This window comes from Numida meleagris, chromosome 27 (assembly GCF_002078875.1).
Source record: "Numida meleagris isolate 19003 breed g44 Domestic line chromosome 27, NumMel1.0, whole genome shotgun sequence".
NCBI lineage: Eukaryota > Metazoa > Chordata > Aves > Galliformes > Numididae > Numida > Numida meleagris.
The window spans coordinates 3,177,411-3,201,254 of NC_034435.1; the positions used below are offsets into that span (position 1 = coordinate 3,177,411).

A 23,844-nucleotide genomic window follows, 5' to 3' on the forward strand; every position below is an offset into this window, starting at 1 on the left:
GAGGGGAGGCCCCTGGGCTCCACGTGTTGAACTGGGAAAGCAGGCAGAAGGAAACGAGAAGTCTGCAGGCTTTGAATTTAAAAACGCGTTTTACATGTCGGTACTGGAAGCAGCTGAAAGAAGATGTAAATGAAGTGATTTAAATGAGAAGCCTGCTGACTCCCCGCGCGTTAGAGCTGGGAACTGGCAAAAGGAGGTGGAAAGAACGACTTGAAAGCCTGTAGGCTTTTGCACCGTAGGCATTAAGGTTGGAGAAGGCTGCTAAGGTCGAGTCCAGCCCTCGTCCCTTCGCCACCACGGCCACTGAACCACGTCCCTCAGTGCCACATGTGCAGGTGAACAGATGTGGGCACTGCAACCGGTTCTGGAGCTCCAGGAGAGCCTTCATCTCCGTGCTGCCCCCGGTGCGGGACGAGCTGCTTAATTACTGTGTGTGCCTAATTGGCGTGGTCTTAAAAATCCGAGGAGCGAGGTAACAGTTCAGAGTGTGGCGTGTCACTGCAAACAGGACGTATTGTGCCAGGCGTGTTTCTGTTGGTAGGTTCAGCTCTGGAAGTAGGTTTTTCTTTTTTGTTTTTCATCTATTTTTCTTAATTAATTACTCTTAACGAAGGGCACTGCAAGCACAATGGCGCGTGTGTCCTGGGACTGCAAGCGCGGCGCTCCCCCAGCCCGCTCAGCATTGATCCTCGTGAGTTCTGATGGCGTTGAGAAGGGCTGGATTTTAAGCAGAGGGAACGTTCTGGTTTTGTACTCTGTGACCCAGAGCGCTCAGATGCGGAGCTGGAAGGATGAGACGCGCAGTTGTAATCATCTGCCTGCAGCTCCGTGAGGGAAGTTCTGTTCTGAAAGACAGTGTGAGGTGCAGGCCTTAAACTCGATAAGAACTTGTGAATTTAACCACTTTTCTGGGCATGATTTGAAGCTTAGGGGACAAAATAATAATTCCAAAGGCTGTGGGCCTTGCAGCGATCCCGATGGGAGCAGGCAGAGGCTTATGGATGTTACGGGTTGTAATTAGCAGTTGCTCTGTTTTCAGTGGGAGAAAGTGCTGCTCCATCCTGGAGTCAAGGGCCGGGGTAGCCCTGCTCCTGGCATTCTATAGCAGGCATATAAATAGAAGCCCTCTATTTACATACAGCTGCTGCAGTTGACCTTAGGCAACCCTGCTTTTTTGTTTGTTTAAATGTATGTGAGATGACTACAAGTAATTAAGAACGGAATTGGAAGGTTTCAGTGGCCACTGACGGTGGGGAGTCCTCCTTCCCTGCAGACAGCTTGGCGTTCTGTCAGAATGCAGCCGGGATTTTAAATTGATCTTTTATAGATTGATCTTGTACACCGAGCTATCAAATGCAGCTTAAAAAGCCAAACCCGTGCGTGGTTGGCCAAGAAAACGTAGCTGTGCCCAGTCGTGGGCTGGCTCCAAGCTTTGGGCTGAGCGTAGCAGCGGAGCAGAGCTGTTTTCTTTGCTGCAAGGGAGCAGAGTTGCGTTCTTAGCGAGCTTACCCGCCCCGAAAGACAGCGGTGTGCGAGTGAGCACGTGGATTTGTGCTCGTGCCCTGCGTGTGGGGAGGAAGTGTAGCGCAGGGAGAGCTGTGCGGCCTCGTGGGAAGTCTGCGTGGGGATGGCTGCTGGGGGAGCTGGGCTCTACCCGAAGATGGCCTGCTGCTGGAAGCTTCATGGTGTTGAATAAGCTCTTGAGCTGGTGCCACGAGCACGCCCTTTGCCAGCAGTGGCCTGGGGTTGGGTTTTCCTGTCTGGGAGAAAAACTTGGTCGTCCTGAAACATGCGAGCAGAAAGGCTTGCTCTCTGAGAGGGTTGGGAATGGAGGGAATGTCCTGCTTGTGCTGTTAGCAGATGCATCGTTATAACAGGAGGGCAGTTGTAGCTGCTGTCTTTGCAGCGCTGCAAAAGCTGTGCTTTGCATATTAGCAGTTCCCTTATTTTCTGAACGATTTAAGGGGCCCTTCTGATGTGCTTTACAGGGAGCTAGGTTTTTTTAATGGAGGGAGACGAGACTTATGTCACCTATCAACCAGTGACTGAGGAGGAAGGTGCACCCAGGTGGAGCTGGGCTCCTGCGTACCACTTAATGCTGGATGCAGTCACCCTTATTTCCATGTGTAGCGTGCATCTGCTCTTACAGCATTACGTTATTCGCTGTTGGTTATTGCGTAAGGGCCGTGCTGTGATGACATGCCGCAGAGAACACAATCCAAGTGAAGCAGGGCTGCTGCCTGCTTCTGTTGCAAGCTGTCGCTTCGCTGCTGTTCCCTGCACGGCAGTGGCCCTGGGTGAGGAGTGGCTGTGTCCCACTGCCCTTAGCTGCTCCTGGAGAAGGAGGTGAGAGGGAGGCGTGGGGTTTTGTGCTGTTTGATTGCTGTTAGAATAGCTTTTCTTAGCTCTAAGTGGAAAAGGGAGAACCTCAACTTTCTGCTGGTAAGCTGCAGTTATGCTTGGAAATGTCGGAGGGTGAGCAGAAGACAGAAGCAGGTGATCCTTGCTTCTTGAGGATTGATCAGAGAAACAGAGGGCGTCCCCCACTGCCTTGTGCAGGCTCACAGAGCTACTAACAGAAGAGGTCTTGCACTGGTGCCTCTTACTGAAAAGGGCCAAAGGTAGAGGTGGTTTTGAACTAACCTTTAATTATAGAGTAAATTATTTTGCATGGAAGTTGTGTCACACCCTCAAGCTGATAAAGAGCTGCAGAGCAGGCAGCCTAGCGTCCTGCTGCTCGCCTCTCTGCACTTACCCAAGTCCTCCAGCATGCTCCAGCATGAAGCAGTGCAGGCCTGGGTGCTCTTTGCAGAAGATGGCATTGGTTCAGGTTTGTTTTAAGTTTGGAGTTTAGTTTGGGGTGTTAGCCCTGACTTTCTGTTGTGTTCGGAGGGATCTGTAATGTGGTGATTGTGATGTGTCACAGCTAATTACTGCATTGGTGCTTCTGCTGCTTAGTGCTTGCCTCGCAGGCTTTCCTTCCATCTTAGACTTGTTAGTTCTACTTTTGCTTTCATTTACCTAGAAGATGATGGTGAGCAAAGTGGCTGACTTGTCCTTCTGGATGAGTGAAAGAGTAATGCATAAAAAAAGGCATGATCTCTGCTTTGTTCTAATCTTCTGAGGGTTTTCTGAACCAGCACAGTAGCCTGGAAAGCCAGCAGTGAGGAAAGCTGAGGGCCACCACAAGGTGTGAACTTCAGTCCCTGTTACTTTAGCTGCAGCACTTCTTTGTACAGAGGGCTGCAGCAGCAGTGTTGCTGATGTATTTTCCCATGGTAGAAATGTTTGGGCCTGTTTAGGTTGTCGTTCATCTTGCAGTGTTCAATATTAGGTAGCAAATGGGTGTAGAAGAGCTGGAGCTGTTGTTCTTTGATCTGAGTTTCAGAGGCTTAATGCAGGACTGGGCACACCTCTTGGTTGTTAGCCCGGGATTAAAGTAGCTAATAGACTTAAGTGTTTAAACGAGGATGTCTGGTCTTCTCTCAGTTTGCTTTATCTCAGAAGCTTTGGGTTTTGTTTTCATCCTTAAATTGGAGCTGTTCTGCTCTGTGGGACGTAACATGGAGCCTGTGAGGCCTTGGGGGGGTCTGGCCTCCCCTGCTGGGGGGCAGCAGGGAGAGCAGCTTGGTACTGGTGTCCTTGGGTCCTTTGTCAAGTAACTTTAGTCATGCTTTAGATGTATTTTTGTGAACTACAAAGTATTTCTGGCTGGAACTCCCTTCTTCCCCAGGAAGAGTAGCTCAGTGTACTTAGTGTGACGTTCCGTGTTGTTTTTTCTTCTTTGCCATTACAATGATGTCTCAAAGTAACACTGTTTTCTCAAATACCTGGAAGTAAAAGGTTCAGAGGAATTCAGGCTTTCATTATGTTTTTTGCCTTCAACTTACATAGAAGAATAAAGCATTCTTGTAGTGAGACTACGACCTCTGTTTGTGCTTGTGGCACACAAAGCAGATGCTTCAGTTTTATGTGAATCTTGATGGAGCAGAAGGTGGCTGTCGCAATGAGGAATCTTTCTGGTGAAGAACAGTGGGGCCTGGGGGCCAGCAGAGCTGCTGAGAATAGCTGACTTTTGTTAAATAGCTGCTTCTGTGTAGCACCCTAAAATGCTGTATGCTTCAATTGCAGAAAACTGTTTGTGGGTGGCCTGGACTGGAGTACAACACAAGGTAAGCTATGTATTCTACAGTCATGGAGCCAGTGCTTTGTGTACAGCCAACCCGTGCACAGACACTTGGCTTTTTAACAGGCAGTGCTCTGGTAGGGAAATGTGGTTGAGATTCTGCTGCTCTTGTCTGTTAATGGATAACATTTTCTGGACAGAGTTCACGTATATGTACGTCGCTGTTTTGCTTTCTAAAATACCCTGTCAGTGTTTGATGCTGAAGTTTTTGTCAACTCAGAAGATGAAAATCTTTTTTCTAATCGTTTATTTGCTGAGATATTACTCTTCTTCTGCATGAATGGGAGTGCATACTCTTTGTTTAGAGGGAGTAAAGTCTGACCATTTTCAGAAGATAAGCCTGAACTTGTTCAGCTCCTTGCTTACCCTTTGTCTCATAGTTGCGAACGCGGCCTGGTAAAGTTAATAGCTGGTTCTGTTTCATATGTACTTTTCTTAACAGAAACTCTTCGTGGCTACTTCTCCCAGTATGGAGAGGTTGTAGACTGTGTAATAATGAAAGACAAAACAACAAACCAGTCCCGAGGATTTGGATTTGTCAAATTTAAAGATCCCAACTGTGTGGGAACAGTGCTGGCCAGTAGACCTCATACGTTAGATGGCCGAAACGTAAGTTGACTTTGCTTTGTTTTGTGGCTTTTATTGATTTTCATTGTGTTTTTTTTTCCTGTTTTCCCAACCTGCTTTAAAGATCTGTTCCAAATCCTGCTGTCTTACTGCAGACTGGATGATACCAAAGTTGCCTGGTTGTTGGCTCTAGTTACTTATGCTAACACAGACAGCTGTAACTTGGTGATCTGTGCCAGGTTGTGGAAGCAATGTACTGACAATGGCTTTTACCTGAGGAGCTGAATTTCAGCAGTGTTAACTTTCTAGAACCATATTCCACGCGCTGAGATCTGACCAAACTGGAATCTCTTCCAGATTGATCCAAAGCCATGTACACCTAGGGGGATGCAACCCGAAAGGACACGGCCGAAGGAAGGATGGGTAAGGAAAGATGCGTGGTGTGTCACCGCTCCGTTCACTTGGCTCACACTCGTGTTCTAAAACCAAGTGTCTATAGGGAGACCTCGAGTGTAAATCCTACTTCTGAAACATACACTTAGAATTCTTTAATGGTAAGACTCCACGTACCATGCCGTTGTTACCGAGCGCTGTGTTAAGTTTGGTTTGTGGGTTGGTATTTTCTGTAAGCTCTTTGCAGTCTCTTAACGTGAGTTCTTCAAACCTGGAAAGGAGTGGCTGAAAGAGTGCTCGTAGAACTGGTCCTTTATTCCACCCCCCTCACACCCTGCAGGCTGACCTCATCTCATAGAGAATGAGTAAATGGCCTCAAACCTTCCCCCTATTTCTCTGATTTTCTGAATCAGGGAGTGGGCTACAGCTGTGAATGCTGAACTTCTGAGCTCAGAACATGCAGCTGCTTCTCTTCAATGAGTGTAACAGACTCGGGGCCTGGAGGTGGCTTCCCTTCAGCCTGCAAGAGACCATTGCTCATGTTTCATTGTGAGATGACAGAAGTAGCCAACAACTTCCTTGTCTTTCTGACAGATTTTTTTTTTCCCCTCCTTGATTTAGCAGAAAGGATCCAGGAGCGATAACAATAAATCAAACAAAATTTTTGTTGGTGGGATTCCTCATAACTGTGGCGAGACTGAGCTCAGGGAATACTTCAAGAAGTTCGGAGTGGTGAGTCATTCAGCATGATGGCAGTTATCTGTTGGTTGCAAGATGCTTTCTCTCTCCACTGCCTTTTCTCAGATTTCATCAAGCTGTCAAATTTTGGGTTAATTTAGACAAACTGCTATAGGCACATATTGAAGCATTTTGCAATACAGTGTACTAAACGTTCATCATCTTGAAGTGTATCTTGCTATTTGTCAAAATCGATTGCTCTCATAAGGAACTTACTTTGCTTTTCCTGTCTCCTCTTGTTCACGTCTGCCTGATGCATTATTCTGTTTGCTTCCTGTAAAGCGAGAAAACATTCCTGAGTTTAGGTGATTTGAGAATAATTATTTCTTTTCAATTGATAGCTTAGAGTTCAATCAAAGCTTTTTGTTGGTGTTTTTTTTTGTTTTTGCAACAGCCGGTGAGCTTATGGCTGAGATCCTCGTCTTAGAGTGGACGGATCGATTGAATTTTGCAGCCTCCTGCCATTATTTTGTTAACACCACTTCTTTTAAAGCAGTGTCTGCAATCAGCTGAGTTCTGTTGCCCCTAAAATATCCATTCCAGAGAGAAGCTGCTGCCCATGTTAAGCATCAGGTTGTGATTCAGTCTGTGACCTCGAACCGAAATCAGTGTGTCTTCTGCCTTTTCTCGAGTTAGTTTTAATTCCCCATTTATTCCCACTACTGTGGCCTGTTTCTTTTTAAGAGGCTAAATTGCTAAGCTCAATTACTAAGCTCAGCTGTGCAATTTGGAATACTAGAAGGTTCCCTGAGTTGAATTTCATCCCGTGTCAGTGAATGGGAGCTGGCCATCTCTGAGTGGCATTTAGTGTGGTCTTCTGATTTTTTTTTTTAAATTGCCTTTCTCGAAGTTTTCTTAGCAGCAGCAAAGGCTTTATTGATTCTTTCTCAAGTGGCTGAGTTCATCAGCAGCACCATATTTAAGACTTAAGATGATCATTTTTAAAAAGCACAAAAGGCAGTGGCTAACAACCCTGTTTCTAGTGTGAAAGTCTGCACTAGACTTGTAACTAGAGGTGGAGGAGCGTGTTCCACAGCTGTGGCACATCCCTTCTAAAGGCTCTTCCTCGCAGACTTTTGGCTTTCCAATTCTGACCTCGGCATGGCCTGGGAGATGCAGGTTTATGGCCCTCCAAATACAGAAGGCAACAGCTGCCAAGTGTAAGTGCCTTTAAGAGTAAGTAGTCGAACTTAAGCGGTAGTATAGAACTTGGGAAGTCAATGGAGTGTTCTTAGTGAGGTGTCCTTGGAGAAGGAGAAGTTCTTCATGTGGCCACAGAATGAAGAGACAAAAGTGGGGTCTGATTGTTAGACGTTGCACTTGCTTGGTAAATAAGACAGATGTGAGAAGCTGTGCAGATTTTGAAATGGTTGAAGAAGCTGCTTTTTATGTTGAGAGTGAAAAACGTTTTAAAATGGAAGGAGTAATCTTCCAGGAAGCCACGCTGAGGTGTGCTGAAAATCCAGAACCTTTGGGGTTTTTTTATGGGCTACAATGTGAGTATAAACAGTGCAGCAACCTTAATGCAAGATTAACATCCTCAGTGTGATGAGAGCCTAGAAAGCCAAAATACTGCAGGGTTGGTTTTTTTTGTTTTTAGAACAGATGAATTCAGGCTTTTCTTAAACTCCCATAAAGAGCAGTATTCCCAGTTTGTTTGCGCTGTGGTAGGACAGACTGGTATTGATGGCTACATCAAGCATTTAATTGTGCTTTGTGGATAGAGTGTGGGAAACCAGCCTATGGTAACTGTTTGTAACGCTCCCCTGGTAGCACAGTTAGTAGAATTTCCCTTCTCTCTTCCAGGTCACTGAAGTTGTAATGATCTATGACGCAGAGAAACAGAGGCCCCGAGGTAAAGGCTGATCTAGTTTGTCCTTGAAATTCCTTCATACTCTGCTATAGTCAGATGGCAAACTATTTCATACCATCAGAAAAGGTAGATTTTTTTTTTTTCCGATGTTGCCTCAGGAAAAAGAATAATTCACTGGGCAAATATCACTTTAATTGTAGACTCTTCATCTACAGCTTCAGTTGCTATCTGTGCATTTAAAATCCGATGTTTCATGTTCATTTTCAATTTCAGAGGGATTTTTTGCTAGTTCTTGTTGGAATTAAATTTGATTCTTGAGCCACTCCTGTGCTTTAAGAGACTATAGGAGGAAGAGAAATGTCCTCAGACTTTCCTCCTGTTCCTCACCTCGGGTGTGTTGGGGTGTAACTGCAGGGGGTGCTTTGGTTCAGAGTACTTCTGAGCACGAGGTTAGGATGTCACCCATCCATTACATGCTTTTTGTTTTGGTAAAATGGCTTCACTTAAAACTCATGAAAAGCATTTCTTAGACTACATAAAACATTTTTGATGTACGTCTTTTTTTTTGATTGGAATCTATAGCTCCATATGCTAGACTGCATTTTTAATAATGGAAAAAAAGTGAAGTGTCATTAGACCGTATTAATCAAGTTGGTAAGATTTGGTCCAAATGTGAAGGGATCTTCATGTCATCCACCTTCCATTGCATCTGTCACCTGTTCTGACTAGCAAGAGGCAATATTTTCAATAAGTGAAGCTTAGTTGCACTTTACCACCTAGTAGCATGTTGTACATGCTAGAGAATAGTTTGCCATCTGAACTTTCATTTCTCCTCTGACTCATTATTAAGAAATATATTCTTCACTTCATATTTATTAAGCTGTTAAGTCTTAGTTTTATTTTTAATTTAGACATACATCCTTAGTGACATATTTAAGTGTTTCATAGTAAAATATGGTAATGTTAAGTAAGTTCTTTTTTTTTTCCTTTTCTCTGTGAATTGTTTGACTGTGATTAACGATATCTCTTTAGATTTCTTCTCTCTAGGTGATAATTTATCACAGAGGTACAGGCCAGTTCCACAGTCAGAGGAGGGACGGGCTTTGTCTTTTATTGGAGTGTAAACGAAGTTTCAATATATTTGTGTTTTTTGTTTGTTTTCCTGCCTTAGCTATCTTAATCTTCTTTCAACAGATGACTTCTATTCAAACAGAACATAAATTCATCCATTTAAATGCTTTAGAGCATCTAATTTTAAGTAGAGGAAGCAGTGGAGACCAAGATAAGGGCAACCAAGTATAACTTGTGGCTGAGGTGTTGAATTATTTCAGCAACTGTTGCGTTGTCTCTATCTTTGTGATCTTTATCTCTGAGCAAAAGGTACTAAAACATGCTTGGTCTAGATTAATCCTGGTCTGCATTAATGGCTTCTCTGCATAGAGCTGTACTTAAAACTAAACTAAAATAAAAACGAATGGGAGGCTTCAGGACTGCTTACGAGGCTGTGGCTGCAAGCAGAAATGGCAGATATGAAAACCTGTCTGTCTCCATGCAGCGTGCAGGATACTTTCTCTTTAATTCATTGGATTTCTTAAATGGTGTTCTTGAGCCGTGTTGCTTTGGCTTTCGTTTTTGTTCTCTGAGATTCCTTTTATGTAGCGTGGTAACTAACTCTTCTCCAGAAATGGCCTTGTTAATCCCTTGGGGAAAAACTCCTCCTTTGTGTTCGAGGCTCCTGGCCCTGCATCCCATAACACATTTTCTCTTGCTTTCTCTTTCTGATTTTTATTCTGTTGTACGGTGCTGTTCAGTCTCTCTGCTTGTCCTTTCAACGTGAGACCTAAATTACTGTATAACATTTTAAAAGCCCACTGCACTGCCATCTCCTAGTTGCATCATTCTGAGTTTTACCTGCCTTCCGTTTACCTTGCCATCCTTGCATTTTGAGTAGATCCCTCCCTGCAGGCCATTTTACTAGCTTGCTGGCAGAAGGAGAGAGAAATTACCCCCTGCTACTAATCCTTACAGCGCTCCTCTGCCTTCAGCTTCTCAGAGGAATGCTGGGAACCAGGTTCTCAGTGTCAGAGCTCTGTGATGCCCTTGAGGAGCTGGCTGCGTGTCTTCAGGTATCCAAGTAATCTCTTCTTACTTGCATTCCCTACCACTCCTGGTTAGCTCTCCTGCAAGCAGTGCTTTCATCAGAATTCTTTTCAGAGTCCCCAGTACAAGCGCAGGCAGCCTCGTTACATCTGAAATGAAATAGTGCCTTTGTTGCAGTCCCTGCTTCTCATGCCTTCTATTCTCCGCTAAACCAACAACTGCGAAGTAATTTACAGGTTCTTGCTGTGTTCTCTTCCACTTGGCTGCAAAACAGCCTCACTGCTCTGTTTGGTAGTCCACTTGGATTCCTGCTAAGTGCAAAGAGTTTCTCGAGTCTTCATTGAAGCCTTGTCCTTTGAAAAATGAAACGGCTTTGTCTCTTTTGCTGTCCCCAAAATTTCACGTTCTTGGATTTTTGCTGTGTGCCGTATTCTGATTTCTTCACGGTTCCTTGTTTTGTGACATTTGGCCCTTTAAAATGCTTTTTTTTCCTCTTTCTTTACTGACTTCCTCAATGGCCTCTTGCTTTCCTTCCTTCTTCCTGCCCAACAAACTGCATCCCGCGTTGCAATCTGTTCCTCTCCTTCAGCCTTCTCAGAATGAAGTTAAGCGAGCAACCTGCCTATGTAGATAGTATCCCTCATTTTCCTTCCTCGTGCCTTTCAAAACAAAGGCAGCAATACTAAACCTGTGATTTTTAAATACGATTACTTTGGCTCTGATACGCTGATTTTAACCTCAGACAAATATATTGTGATGAAATGCTGCTCTCGGTTTGAGGCGGCTTTCATCACAGCTCAACAAAACTTCGTTTATACTGCCAGTCTCTTGTGTGTGGGAAATGCTAAGTTTTTTTATTTTACTTTTATTTAAGTGATGTCTTTTGCTCTTGTTGCTGACAGCAGAATTTGACCTGCTGGAATCTATTTTGGCCTGTATCTTTGTGTATTTTGTTATATATAAACTTTCTCTACAATAGGCCTCTTTGGGCTTACCCAACCCAGTTGGATAAGCTTAGAGAGACACTAACTGTTATAGATACTGTATCTCTGTTTAACGCTTTAGAGCAATATATGGCTGCTGTCAGCACTAGCTGCAAAGCAAAATGCAAACCAAGGGGGAAATCTTGGGTTTCAGAAAAGCAAAAATGCATCCATGTTCCATATGCTTTTGATGCCGCACCTCGTTTTTCTTTCTAATTTTATTGCTCTACCCTTAGCTAATCTAAAGAATGGCACAATTTATGTACTGCATGTGTTCTTATCTTTCCTGGGATTTGGTTGTTATACCAGCAGTGAGTGGTTGATGGCATGAACCAGCCTCCGCGTTCTGTGAGATTAACCACGGTTTTGCCACTCCCTCGGCGGTGTCAGCAGCTACAACCTGAGTGCAGCGGTTCTCAAAGTGTAACCTCAAAAAGTGATTTAGACCTGGGCTTTTACCTCATTTCCAGCGTGTTTCACTGTCACGAGACTCCCATGCCCTCCCGTCCCTTACGGCCTTTTAAATAGCTGCTGGATTCAGCTGAGCTGCCAACATCGGGGGCTGTGGTCAGATAAAAGGGGAAGGAGTCACCCGTGGGGACGTGGAGCAGTTAGCAGCAATGCCGTGAGCAAAAAGAGGGACTGAGAAGCACTGCATGGATATTCAAGAGCAAAGCAGCAGGAAATGTAAGAAATAAAATAGACTGAGACGTGACAACCAGGATGACATTCCGTATAAGCAACACTGCTCTAGTTATCAGGGGATGCCATGTTTGGAAGAAGTCTTGTCTATTAAGTGCTTTCTCTTAGATGTGGAAAAAAAAAAAAAGCCAAGAGAACTTGAGAACCTCTGATCTAGGTTGTTAGTTTCTGAAGCTTTTCATTCATCCATGGAGTGGTAAAATTTTGTCATGCTTTAACAGCTACATTTCAAAGACAACTTTCTTATTTTCCACGGAAAATAATTTCCAGACTGGAAGAGTGGGATAAGGGATGGGAGGAAGTTGCTTTGCAGCTTTGGGGCGCAGGGACAGAAGAGGTTTTCTCTGGGATTCTAGCCTAAATCAGAGACAGGGGGAGGCAAGTTGCTTGACTTCTAATTTGCTGTCCCACAAGTACTTCGCTTTCTATCTTGTGGCACAGTTACACTCATGACTCTACTAGCACTTCTTTTTTTTCCATTTCCTTGTAGGTTAGGAATAAAATCGAGTTGAGAAGTAGTTGACTAGCTTAGTTTGTAAGTTGCATGTGTGAAAGCAAGATGAGGCATTAATTGCCTAGCTACAAGAAAGTATCCATTGCAGTTTTCTCAAACTGACTTTTTTTTGTTGAAAATTTAACACAAGTCTTGGTTATCTGAAACCCCTGCTTGAACCCTTGGTCCGCCCCTAATACTGTTCATCATCCTGTTTTGTGTCACAACACCCTGCTACCTTGATTCACTCTTCGTCGTTGGCTAGGTTTTGGATTTATTACTTTCGAGGACGAACAATCAGTGGACCAGGCTGTCAACATGCATTTTCACGACATCATGGGCAAAAAAGTGTGTAGTTGTAGTTTTATTTTACCTTAAGAAAGAACCAAGTCTTGGGCAACTAGCAATTTCACTGGTGAACAGAACCGTAGTTAATGCATCAGCTAGATGGGGGGGAGCCTGCAAGTCCAAATTCAAGGCTTTATCCATGAAGGTGGGGAAAGTCTTCTGAGTTTGCTTAAGCAGCTGAGAGAGGCAGTTAGCTTTGGCTTAGCCCTCAGAAGGGGCACAGGTCCCGAAAGCCTGAGATCTTAGGCTGTGGGTGGTTTTCCTGGTGGTCTTTTTTTTCTTTTTTTTTTGTTTTATTTGAAACATTTTGGGTAAGGCCTTGTGCTACAGACCTGGAGGGTTGCGCTGGCTGGATGTCCCTAACGTTGGGTTGAATTGCTGAGTACTGCTAAAGCACTGCTTTGCTTCCTGGGAGCAAGGGTAGAAGTCAGTTGTTTTCAGCCATTGGAAAACCAGAATCCCAATGAAATCTGAGTTGTTCAAGGCTTGGTTTAAGATACCACTCCTTCAGATGTGTATTTGATACCCGAATTGTGAGATGGCGTGACAACAAGCTATACTGTCTGTAATCTTAAAGTAAAAAAAGAAAAAAAGACAAAAAAAAAAAAAACCTGAACAAAAAGAACCACACAAAACATCATGAAGGATTGGTTTTTTAAAAAATTGGGTCACTTACTGTGAAACTTTGGTACAAACCCACGTACTCTATATAGTATTTAATCACAATGCAGTTAAGTGACCTCTGGTTGTTTCATCTTCATACTGTGTTGTCAGCAAATGGATGTTTGATAGGGAGGAATCTTTTATGCTGGCTTTGAAGTCGCTCAGCAAGGAGCATGCTTGTACTTGTGGGGGGAAAAACGTGAAAAAAGCAAAGAAAACCATTGCAGGATAGCCAGGTTTTATATAGGGAAAATCACAGCTTCTGGAAGAAAACTTAACCCTGAGAAATTTAGGTAAAATTCAAGTCCTCACAGCTTTTCTCCATATCCCCAGTTTTTAAAGGAAATGTTAGAACTGCTAACCTTAAAATGAATATGTTTGAAGGAAACCCAAGCACGGAGTCATTTACCTTCAATTATTACATATGGAAATCTGGCATTGTCTTCTAAAGCCTTTCTATATGCTGGTATTTCCTAAATACTACTTAGCTAGCTGGGAATGTATTATTGCACATCAGTGGAATTTTACATGGTTAATTTTGCAGGTCGTAGTGCTTTTTATTCCTGTGAACTTGTTTGGGGCTTGAGAGGTGGGCCGATTTGCTCATTGATGGAATGAAGCAAAGAAAGAAACATGCTGGTGCAATCCAGAGCAGCAGCACACGTTCTCTCTTAGTGGCATTCTCCAGTGAGCGGCCCAGCGCTCCCATGTGGGAGCAGATGCAGTGACAGCCCTGCATGACATCCACGGGGACACGGATGAATGTCAGCGTCCTGCATACATCCCCTGATCCTCCCTTGCTCCTCAGCGAGGTGGAATCACGAGCAGCAGGCTGTGTGCACGTGGAACAAAGGGCAGTTCGTCTGCTGCCGCCTGTGGGAAGGGAAGGAGAGCCCTGGGTGAGCCTCCTGCAGTCACCTCCTGCATTACCAGCTTGCAGAATGATATCAGTGCTCATTCAGAGTTCTCCTTTGTTTCTCAAGCAGTTTCATTCCGAAAGTCAAAAATAAGCTGTTTTTTTTTTTTTTTTTGCATGTTTTTCCTTTTGGTGACATAAGAAGCAGGAGCGCGCTGCGTTTTCTCGGGTGCAGCCATTGGGAATGCTTTCCTTCCTGGTGTGAGCTGGGCTTCAGGCAGGCGTAGCACAAAGAATACTGCACCAGGATTTTTCAGTCCTCGGTTCGGCAGTTCTCTGCTTCCAAATGTGCACTGAAAAATTAATGGAATTCTTCCACGTAGCTAAATGAGCAGCAGATACTCGGCTCCCTTCATTGACTAATAATGCCTACTTTAAAAAAAAAAAACAAACGGTATCTCCCTCTTTCTGGTAATTAAAAAGGTATTGCTGAAATGAATCCATATGTTGTTGAAAGGGGGGGAAAAAAAAAAATTAAAATTGCAAGAAGGACTCTGCTTTTGTAAGCAATAACCGAATTCCCTCAAGGCAAATGTGTTAAGACTCATTAATTTGAGCCCTTTGAAAAATTCCCTTGGTTCCTCTCTGGAAGGGCCTTCAGCTGACAGAGATTTGGTTACTGTCATGTATAATGTCCTTGGGGCATCTGCAGCGGGCTGGGGGTGGGGGCTTTGTCCTTGCCTCGTGCCTATTTCCTGTTTGTTCTCTGACATGAATGGTTTTTCAGACATGGCAGGAAGAATTCTGAATACTTTATTTTCCATACTACTCCAGGCCCATTGATGATTGAGATTTATTTTCTTTGTACTCTGGCACCCATTAAAATTAATCATAAAATAAAAAAAAAAAAAAGGCTTTAATTCAGCATGCATGAGTGCTGAGAGTGTTTCATTAAATCAGAAACTGGATTTTTTTTTTTGAGAGAGAGAGAGAGGGGTTTATATTGAATGTGCAGCTTATTTTAAGTAGGTCAAATGCACTTATTCGATGGCTGGGAACACTAGGGCACTTTATCTTTGAATAAAATAAGTTAAGCGCTGTGGCTTACCAATTTTAAAGACAGGAGGGCTTTTGTCACTGACTTAACACAGTATGAAGATTTGCTTCTTATTGACTCAACTGTCCATTTTTATTACTTGCATGTTTGTTTACTTTTTTGTTAGATGTAATGTAAGATTCTCTTATCACATCCATTCCCTCTGACATTGTTTGAGTTAATTGAGATTCTTTAAGCGTTAGCCTGGGGAAGGTAAGTCTTTATCTTCCATTAGACATTTAAATAAATCCTTAAGTTTTTTTTTAAAAAAAAAAAAAAAAAAAAAAAAAAAAAAGAAACGAACGGAAAAACAAATGTGTGTTTCTCAGGTATGAGCAGAACTGAAATTGTAGTTAGACGGGGTGGGCTTAAACTGTAGCTTTCAAATGAACCCCAATCGCTTGCAATGGTTAAAGCATTAGTACCCTTTTTCAGAGTGTACTCTTTACTCCAAGTGTTTTTTTTTTCCTGAGCATACCACCTTTCTAACTTCTGTCTTCGGTGTTAAAATAGCCTATAAATAGTTGAAAATCCGATGCCTTTCTAAGTGAAGAGTCGTTGTAAGAGGGTACTGCTGTTTTAAGATTAAAGCCAATGAATATTGTACCATGATGAAACAGAAATGATTTGTAGGATGTGTTTTGCTTGAAATACCTCAGTAGTAGGACTTACAATGTCTTACCATCACCTATATTGTACCTGAGAAACATTTTAAATTACTGGCCTTAAGTTTAATAATTAAGTACTTAGACGTAAGTCATAAGATGCTAAGTGTAGTCTTAAGTGTAATTAAGGGTGTGTGTGAAGGGAAGGGGGGTATGCTAACCTACACCATCTCTCCTAAATGGCAACTCTGTTTGTTTAGGTGGAGGTGAAACGTGCAGAACCTCGCGATAGCAAAAGCCAAACTCCAGGGCCACCCGGTGCCAGCCAGTGGGGAAGCAGGATCATGCCAAGCGCTGCCAATGGCTGGGCAGGTCAGCCCCCTCCTACCTGGCAACAAGGTTATGGCCCTCAAGGTACTTCCTTAGCTGTCTCAGCATCGCTGTTGGGCGACAGTCTTTGTCTTTAAAGCTTTCTGGTACTTGGCTCTATCTGGCAAGCGTCAGAATTTCCGGGTTTATCGATGTTATTTCTGGGCTGGCTTGCTGATAGCAGAGCAGAAGCTCTGTGTGTCAGTCCTTCTTTTTCTTGTTTTTCCCCAAACATGTTGCTGGGTAGGGCAGAATGCAGCGGGTTGTGCAGAGCCTAGCACGTCCCAGGCAGCCCTCCTTTGCCTGTTGAGTTTGGTTCTGCCTCTCCCAAAGTCAGATCAGCGTGCTTTTTGGTAACGTGGAGAAGGTGTTGAGGAAGCTCCACGGCTCAGGCTGCAACTCCAGCTGTGGGAACGTGACCTGCCTGAGACCCAGATGAGAATTGAGTTGAAATATGGGTTTTCGAGGACGAGGCAGTTCCAGAGGAAGTTATAAGTGAAATTTGAAAGGGATGAGAGAAAAACAGATGGCCTTGTCTGTGGATTTTATTGCTTAATGTAGCCTGGAAAAATAACAAGCAGCTCTGGGGCTAGCAGTGGTGCAAGAGAGCACTTACTGCTTATAATGGTCTTGATTTAGCTTGAACCCTTGAGGGCTGAAAGGAGCAGCCATGTGTTTTGGTTTTGATGGCTGTAACCCCCACAAGATTTTGAAGATGGGGATAAATATGCTGAGTTCATCCAAAGACAGTTTTGATAACTTATGGGGAAATACAGCGGTATAATTGAGTTGCATTTGACAGAACAGAACTTGCTTTCTCTGATAGATGAGAAATTTTCACCTGGGGGGGTAAAGGAAGCAACAATGCTTCATCTATTGCTACAATAGATGATACCTCAGTGGAGGGATTGCATGTTTCCCCATGGTGCTTATTAACTTGAAAGCTGCAGCTGAGGCTTTGACATTCTGCACAGATGTGCTAATCTGCAACTGCACAAATTGAGAAACTAGATTAGTTTCAGTGTGGTTATTTGTAGGGAAAATTATATCTGATGTACTGGAAAGATTAGTGTAAAACATAAATGCATTTATCTTTCTAAATACTGCAGCGAATGAAGGAGATGGTGTTTTTATGGTTCAAAAACCTCAACAATAAATAGGATAAGGCTGATAATGTATTAAATATACTTTGGATGTGCAGTCTGCAGCAGTTCTCAGTATTTAGATTTTTACACTGGTGTAGATTCTTGGTTTGGTGTGCTCACGGTTCTTGAAGACTGCTGGATGTTTCCGCATTATTTGCTGAATGATTCAGAGTCTTTTGAATTTTTCTTGGCCCATAAAATATAGATCTGTAAGGGGACGCTGGGAGGATATCCAGTCTATTCCAGAGCCTAGAGCAAGATCAGCTTTCTCTGATTTTGGCCTTTTTCGTAGTATACAGCTGCAGTACATGTGTAAATTGCTTTTTCTGCTTTGTTTTAGGGATGTGGGTGCCAGCTGGGCAGGCAATTGGTAAGTACATTACACGGGTCTGATCTTAACAGAAGAATCCTGAGTGGGGGTGTGGTTTCTTTAGGAACCCACGGCGATTTGTGGATTTCTGTGATATTTAACAGCCTGTACGTTTAAAAGCTTGGTTTAATTTGATTTGAAGGACTGAAGGAGAAGACAGTGTATTTGTAACAGACAGTAATGGGAGCTGACACGCATCCTGATGTTGCCAACCACATTAATTTGGTATCGAAGAATTACATTCTAAAATGCAATTATTTATGGTGGAGATACTTGGAGGAGCGTTAGCATTGCCCGCAATAAGGATTCAAGGAGGGCTGAGGCTGTACCTGAAGTTGATGAAACAGCTTTACCCCATCTGCAGAATGCTGATTCAGACAGCAGCTTTTCACTATTAAGCCACTTCAGATCCTTGTTTCTTTTCATTTTCTAGGTGGATATGGACCACCTCCTCCAGGAAGAGGAGCTCCTCCGCCACCTCCTCCGTTTGCCTCATACATTGTTTCTACACCTCCCGGAGGATTCCCACCTCCACAAGGATTCCCACAGGGCTACGGCACCCCTCCGCCATTTAGTAAGTGCCCTGCAGGAGCTTGAGCACCTTGAGATCCATCACCAAATTCAGGCTTTAATTTTTGCTCGTCTTTCTCTGGACTTTTTCAAATCTGTGCTTAGATGTTTTGCCTGGATTGTGTATTCTGAGGTATAATCAGCAGTGTTTGTCAGTTAGTTTGGTTATTTTTTCTTGGCTGATGTAATAGTTTACATTCTCCTGCTTAAAGCTGTGTTGCTAAACAGATTTTGGTTTATTGCATACCCTTGTTACAATGTCTGTGACAAAACTTAAGAGATTATTGCGCAGTGGCATGGGCTAGACGCAGGCTGGGATTTCTAGAGAAGCTTAAGGAATTAAGGTCACAAGTGACACTGGAAACATAAATAGGATTAGAGCATTTGTGCCCTCAGGCCACCTCTTGAAAAGTCTAGTCACAAACTTGGTTTAAAAATGATCGAGAATACCACACAGCTATCCAGAGTGCCTTACTCTCCAATGAAGAAACCCCTTGTGTGGGGTATCTTTTCCCCTCTTAAGATCTTGAGCGATACAGTTTCCTCCTCGTCTCCTTGCGTGTGCACGCAAGCATACAGGATTTGTCATCAAGTCCTGTCTTATCTTATTCTCTTTGTTGGTTGCTGAGTGGCTGTAGTCTTCCTTTGGGGTGAGATTTTCTTGTATTATAAGGTAAGTTGCCGGGACCTTTTAGCTACAGCGGTGGCCTGAGCATGGGAGCGAACTACTGTATGCCCAGCTACAGGTAGCAAACCTTTTCTCTTTAATAAGGGACTTGCAAGTATTCAGGGGGAAGAAAAAAAAGTGTGTTGTACTCCAAAGCCATGCAGGAAGTCACGGTGGTGTTTACCTGTTGTCACGTGTCTTGCACTTTGCTCGTGTTTCAGCTTTTGGTTATGGTGCTCCTCCTCCTCCACCTGACCAGTTTGCCCCACCTGGAGTACCCCCTCCACCTGCCACTCCAGGGGCAGCACCACTAGCTTTTCCTCCACCACCACCGCCATCTCAGGCAACTCAGGACATGAGCAAACCCCCAACTGCTCAGCCAGAATTCCCTTACAGTCAATTTGGTAAGTAGCTGCGTGCGAAACAAACTCGCCTTGATCCTTCTCCCTCCCCTTCCTGATTGTCTTTTCTGCTTGGGTAGAATGTCAGTGTTGAGAAACTGTTTGCTAACGCCGACAGCGCTTCTCTCAAGGGTGGACGTGCCAGCTGCCAGCTCTCAAGTGATCCTTAAATCATGTGGTATTCCAGCCAGCAAGAGTTCTCTTAACCAGCTCTAGCCCTTGCGTGTATCCTGCAAAGTGGTCTTCAGAGATGTGTGCACTGATAGGATACGTCACTGATTTACACTGTGCCTGAAGTTAAAACTTTTCTCTGATAGCTTCATGCAGCTGTTCTGTTTAACTGACTTTGAGAGGCTGGAGAACAGACTTGAGTAAGAGTAGTATAGAGAGGCAAGGGTATTAAAATCCAAGCTGGGTGCTTTCTACTCCCATCCTTGTTCCTCTCCTGTCTATTACAAGTTGTGGTTTTCTCAGAAGCACATAATGCTTAGGCTGTCATCTGTGCTTTGTAAGTAACTGTTGGGGGTAGCTGATAAAGATGTTCGAACATGTTTTGAGACAGTCAGGTAATACTATCAAACAAAAAAAGACCCCACAGCTGGACAGGCACTTGTGCTTCTGACTGAAGTGTCCCTGTCTGTGGAAACCAAAAGGGAATTCTCACATCGCTTTTTCACTCCATCCTACCTTTGAGCAGCATTGTCCCTAAGACCCATCTGTGGCACAGTCATATTTCTGAAGATGTATTTGGTCATTTTTCCACTTCTGCAGTCAACTTTTTGCAGTAGGCCTGTGGATTAAGATTACTGTCCCCAAAGGAGGATTAACTTTCCAGGAGCACTTGTAAAGCAAGCATGTATTCTCATGCTGCTGAACTTGAAATGTTAAATTTGTTATAAACACAGTTGCTGTCATAGAAAGCTTTGTCCTTGTGACTCAAAAGGAAGTGTTTTTTTTTGTCTTGCTAGAACTTCTTTGCAGATTCTCTTTGAATGGGGGTAGACCATGCTAAATAAAACACAAAGGCATGTATCATTTCTGTTCAGTGGGGTTCCATTACTGGGGATGTGTTGGAGGTCTGGAAACAATCTGTATTCCAGCATCATGGAAAACAGTGGGGGTTCCTCTATTGGGTGTGCAGTACCACTTGCCTCTTGCATATTCTAAGAAGCCTATTTTCCAGTGAAATATTTAAAGTGCTTCTGATGAGTCTGAGTTCTGGGTGGGGAGGAGAAAGTGCGTAGCCCTGCAGTTTGACAGAGGTTAGTTTCAAGCATCACTGACAGCAGTGTCCCACGTCGAGCCTTTTTTAGCCTGAAGTCTGTAGGAGCACAAGTGCTAGCAGAGAGAGAGGTTTTTACTGTGCTGTGGTACACCAGGAGCATCCACCTGTTCCGAAAGCTACATGTAAAATCTTTGCAACTTTTTTAAAAGAGCTTCAGCTCTTGATATGTCTGCAAATTAGTTAGCAGCATTGCTGTACAGTGGGCAGTCTAGCTGATCTGCATGTATTTACGTAAATGCATAAGGCTTATGGGCTTTAAAGAGGCACTGAGTTACCTAATCGTTGTGGCATTTTCAGATCTGTCCTGGCTTGACAGCATCTTAAATGCTGCCGTGTTTACAGCTAGGATGAACGTAAACACTGGTAAATTAAACGCTAACTTGGGTGTGTCTCCCTCACCCTGCAAAATTATCTCTGTACAGGGCTGTCTTGGGGTTCGTCACCCTGGTCTCCTCATTTCTTACTAGGGCTGGGTACCTATTCTCAAGACCCTTCAGGCTACGCGCCAATACTTTGTTTTCACTCTTATGGTCAGGCTGAGCAGTGAGAGATCTAGGTAGGTGGTGCCTATTTACAACCAATGCTCTTGATCTGTCTGCCTTGGGGAAATTAACCTGTGTTTCTTGCAGGGTCTGTTCCAAGCGGGTGGGGGGGAGCAGTGCGGCTCAAACGTTTCCTTGTGCAAGTCGGAGCAAAACAGTTCTGTGTGTTCATTAGCTGGCTGACGTATAAATGATGCTGCTGTCCACTTCCCAAGCTGCTGCACTGACAAGGCCTTACCTTGTGTAACCGACCCGAGCTCAGGTTTCACAAGCAAGAGATTAAAACCACAGTAGGTGCCACAGCTCATGTAGAAAGCGGAGCCCTCTGAAAGGGGAGGTGAATTGTGTGCTTCACAGCAAGGTTCTGCTGCACGCTGAGAGCTGCAGCAGGAGCCGAGGAAGTGAGAGAAGACAACGTGTGCTAAAATGTCTGGCTGTTCAGCTTTGTGCTGTAGGCGTCCTCTGTGATAAACAAATTGAGAACTGTGGTTTTCTCACACTGAGTTGCTGTACCACTGCACCGGGTAGTGAAGATTCTTTCTGAGCCTCGCCCCTTGGCAAACAAATGGTATTTTTGGTAGTCTGCTTATCTTTGTGTGGAGGAAGGAAAAAAAAAGACTGGATTAGCATTTTGAGTTCATAGAAGCCTGGTGGTAGACACGTTTTAAGTCTCATTAGTGGTAGCAAGTCCTGAGAGACAGGCAGAGCTTGAAATTGAAATGCTGAAGACATGCTAAGAGACTTTGTTTTGGATTAAGAGAGTTAAACCTGCTTTAAGCCTGCACAGGGAGAGGCAGAACTGCAGAAATACACTGAGTAATTAGGGTTCTTAATACCATCTTTTATAGCAGGGGCTTACACTGATGCTGCTGTTATGATGAAGAGTTGTATTTAATTAAGGGAACTTCTATTACATTTCTTAATTTCTCAGTGGTCTTAATTCACATTTATTTGCTCCTCATAGTAGCAGCAAGAATTCCAGCAGCTCTTTCATCTTCACCCTTCCTCCCCGTTCCTGAGTTCTGCCAAGTCTAAATCTTCCCTTCAGTGTGGGTGATGCTGCAGAGCAGGCAGCAGAGGGGTGCTGAGGAAGGACAGGGTGAACGTTCACTTGCAGCCTGCTTGGTTGTACACTTCAGCTGAAGCTGTGCCTTCAGGTTTGAAGCTAAGCGAGCTCTGATGTGGTCAGTGGTTTAGGGGCTGTGTGAGAGAAGGGCTATGGAGTAAGTAACAGCAACTAACCCTTAGCTGAGTTAGAAGTATTCTCCACTAGCTGCAGCTGCAGTGGGGGAGGGGTGTGGAGTCAGGCTTTAAGGTGGAACTTTGGGTTTTTTTAACTTAAAACAGATATTACACGAACAGGCTGACCTCTGAGTTTTAGGGGAGGCGTGTCAGTTCTTTCTTAATGGCCCCTTTGGACCAGAGGTTCCATTGTAGAGTTGGTAACGGGGGGAATGGTCGCAGCCTTCAGAATCCTGCTTTACCACCTGCTGCTGCAGGTTACTAGCTGAGGTACCAGAAAGACTTCCTTGCTGCACCTGGCAGCACTAGTTTTAGCAAAACAAAAATTAAAAATGCCTCCAGCATGAACTGAGAGCCTCCCAGCAGGCCGCTTTGAGTTTCTGAGCAGCAGTAATGTGACAGCTGTAGCTACTAGCCCGGGTAAGGTGAGCTCAGAAGTGAAACCTGCCATCTCTGTGTACCTGTTCAGTTCTGCTTTTACCCTAGCTCTTCTGTATCGTAAGGTAGGAAATGGGAGGAACTGAAAGCAGCTGTGTATCTTAAGTTAGATCGAGGTGTTTGTGTTCCAGGGAGTGCATGGGGGGGGGGGGGAGGGAACGGCATCAGGTGTTGACTGCACACCTCTGCTGCTCTGTGTGTGTGAACGATACCGGGAGCTGACTGCTGCCTTCTTCCCCTTCTCCCCAGGGTATGGACAAGACTTGAGTGGTTTTGGACAAGGTTTCTCTGATCCCAGCCAGCAGCCCCCTCCCTACGGAGGCCCCTCAGTGCAGCCCTCCAGTGGCCCACCTGCAGGAGGAAGTGGTTTTGGACGAGGACAGAACCATAACGTGCAAGGATTCCACCCCTACAGGCGCTAGCGTGAGCTGGCAATCAGGGAATTCTGTCCACACGGGATGCCTGGTACCAGCCGGCCCCGGGAATCCCAGACTTCTGAACTTGTGACAATCACATACTTGATGGAAGAAAAACCTAACAACATTTTTTTTTTTTTTTTTTGGGGGGGGGGAGGTGGGGGAGATGGCTTCTGAAGGCAAAGCTGTGGGTGTTTGGACTGCAGTTTTTAAATATTTTCCTTTCTCTAACCCATCAGCACAAATAAAGAAAATGTCACTGGTTCAAACTACAGGGTTTTAAAAATGTCTTCAGCTTTAATTCAAAACTTCAGGTTTCTTTTTTTTTTTTGAAATTATTTTTTTCCTGAGCCTTTGTTTTACCGTATATTGTAAACTTTTATGTTTAAAAGAAAAAAAAAATATATACATTTACAGATTGTGAAATTTTTAAGAGAAATTTTCTACTATGTATGCTGGCTTATTTTTTAATTTAAAACAGGGTTTCCGTTAGCACTGTTGGAAGCGAGGGGAAGCTGCAGCTCCCTCACTCCTGACATCAGCGGTGGAGCGGATGGTTCAGAAACTCTGGGAGTTCAAAGAAATCTACTGAGTGTATTTTGCATTTGTTACCTGATGGTATAGGACCGGTAACAAGGCAGGTGCAGACTTGTTGACGCACAGAGTCACTTAGGAAGTGCAGTGTTGGATCTGTGCTTCAAACTCTTTCGAATCCTCTGTGGATTTCATTAGGGGTTAACGGAGGCCTTGTTAAGATGTAGATTTCCCTCAGGCAAAAGGTTTAGGTGCATTTTGCACTAACCAGTGATTACCCCTGGTTTGAATAAAGAGAAGTACATTTGGATTAGAAACACAA

The 23,844-nt window shown here is 44.0% G+C and overlaps 1 protein-coding gene across 4 annotated transcripts; it reads left to right on the plus strand.

Annotated features, from left to right (window-relative positions):
- Positions 57-23,844, plus strand: DAZAP1 (DAZ associated protein 1). 4 transcript variants are annotated; one of them, XM_021378997.1, is made up of 12 exons: positions 57-4,172; positions 4,629-4,795; positions 5,111-5,176; positions 5,768-5,878; positions 7,691-7,739; positions 12,241-12,323; positions 15,804-15,957; positions 17,398-17,427; positions 17,861-18,001; positions 18,886-19,068; positions 20,818-20,906; positions 22,822-22,953. In XM_021378997.1, exons 2-11 carry the CDS (start codon positions 4,682-4,684, stop codon positions 20,895-20,897), a joined length of 1,011 nt encoding a protein of 336 aa, XP_021234672.1. In that variant the 5' UTR covers positions 57-4,172; positions 4,629-4,681; the 3' UTR covers positions 20,898-20,906; positions 22,822-22,953. The 4 variants fall into 4 exon arrangements, with proteins under 4 accessions (XP_021234672.1, XP_021234674.1, XP_021234675.1 ...); XM_021378999.1 differs by lacking the exons at positions 57-4,172; positions 4,629-4,795; positions 12,241-12,323; positions 20,818-20,906 and having other exon boundaries at positions 5,156-5,176; positions 5,771-5,878; positions 22,822-23,844; XM_021379000.1 differs by lacking the exons at positions 57-4,172; positions 4,629-4,795; positions 5,111-5,176; positions 20,818-20,906 and having other exon boundaries at positions 5,862-5,878; positions 12,241-15,957; positions 22,822-23,844.

What these genes read in the sequence shown, in the direction of transcription:
- DAZAP1 (XM_021378997.1), top strand. Translation starts at nt 4,682, where the DNA reads ATGAAAGACAAAACAACAAACCAGTCCCGAGGATTTGGATTTGTCAAA. An exon ending in ACTTCAAGAAGTTCGGAGTG is followed by an intron (nt 5,879 to 7,690) that starts GTGAGTCATTCA and finishes TCTCTCTTCCAG; the next exon opens with GTCACTGAAGTTGTAATGAT. An exon ending in ATTCCCTTACAGTCAATTTG is followed by an intron (nt 19,069 to 20,817) that starts GTAAGTAGCTGC and finishes ATTTCTTACTAG; the next exon opens with GGCTGGGTACCTATTCTCAA.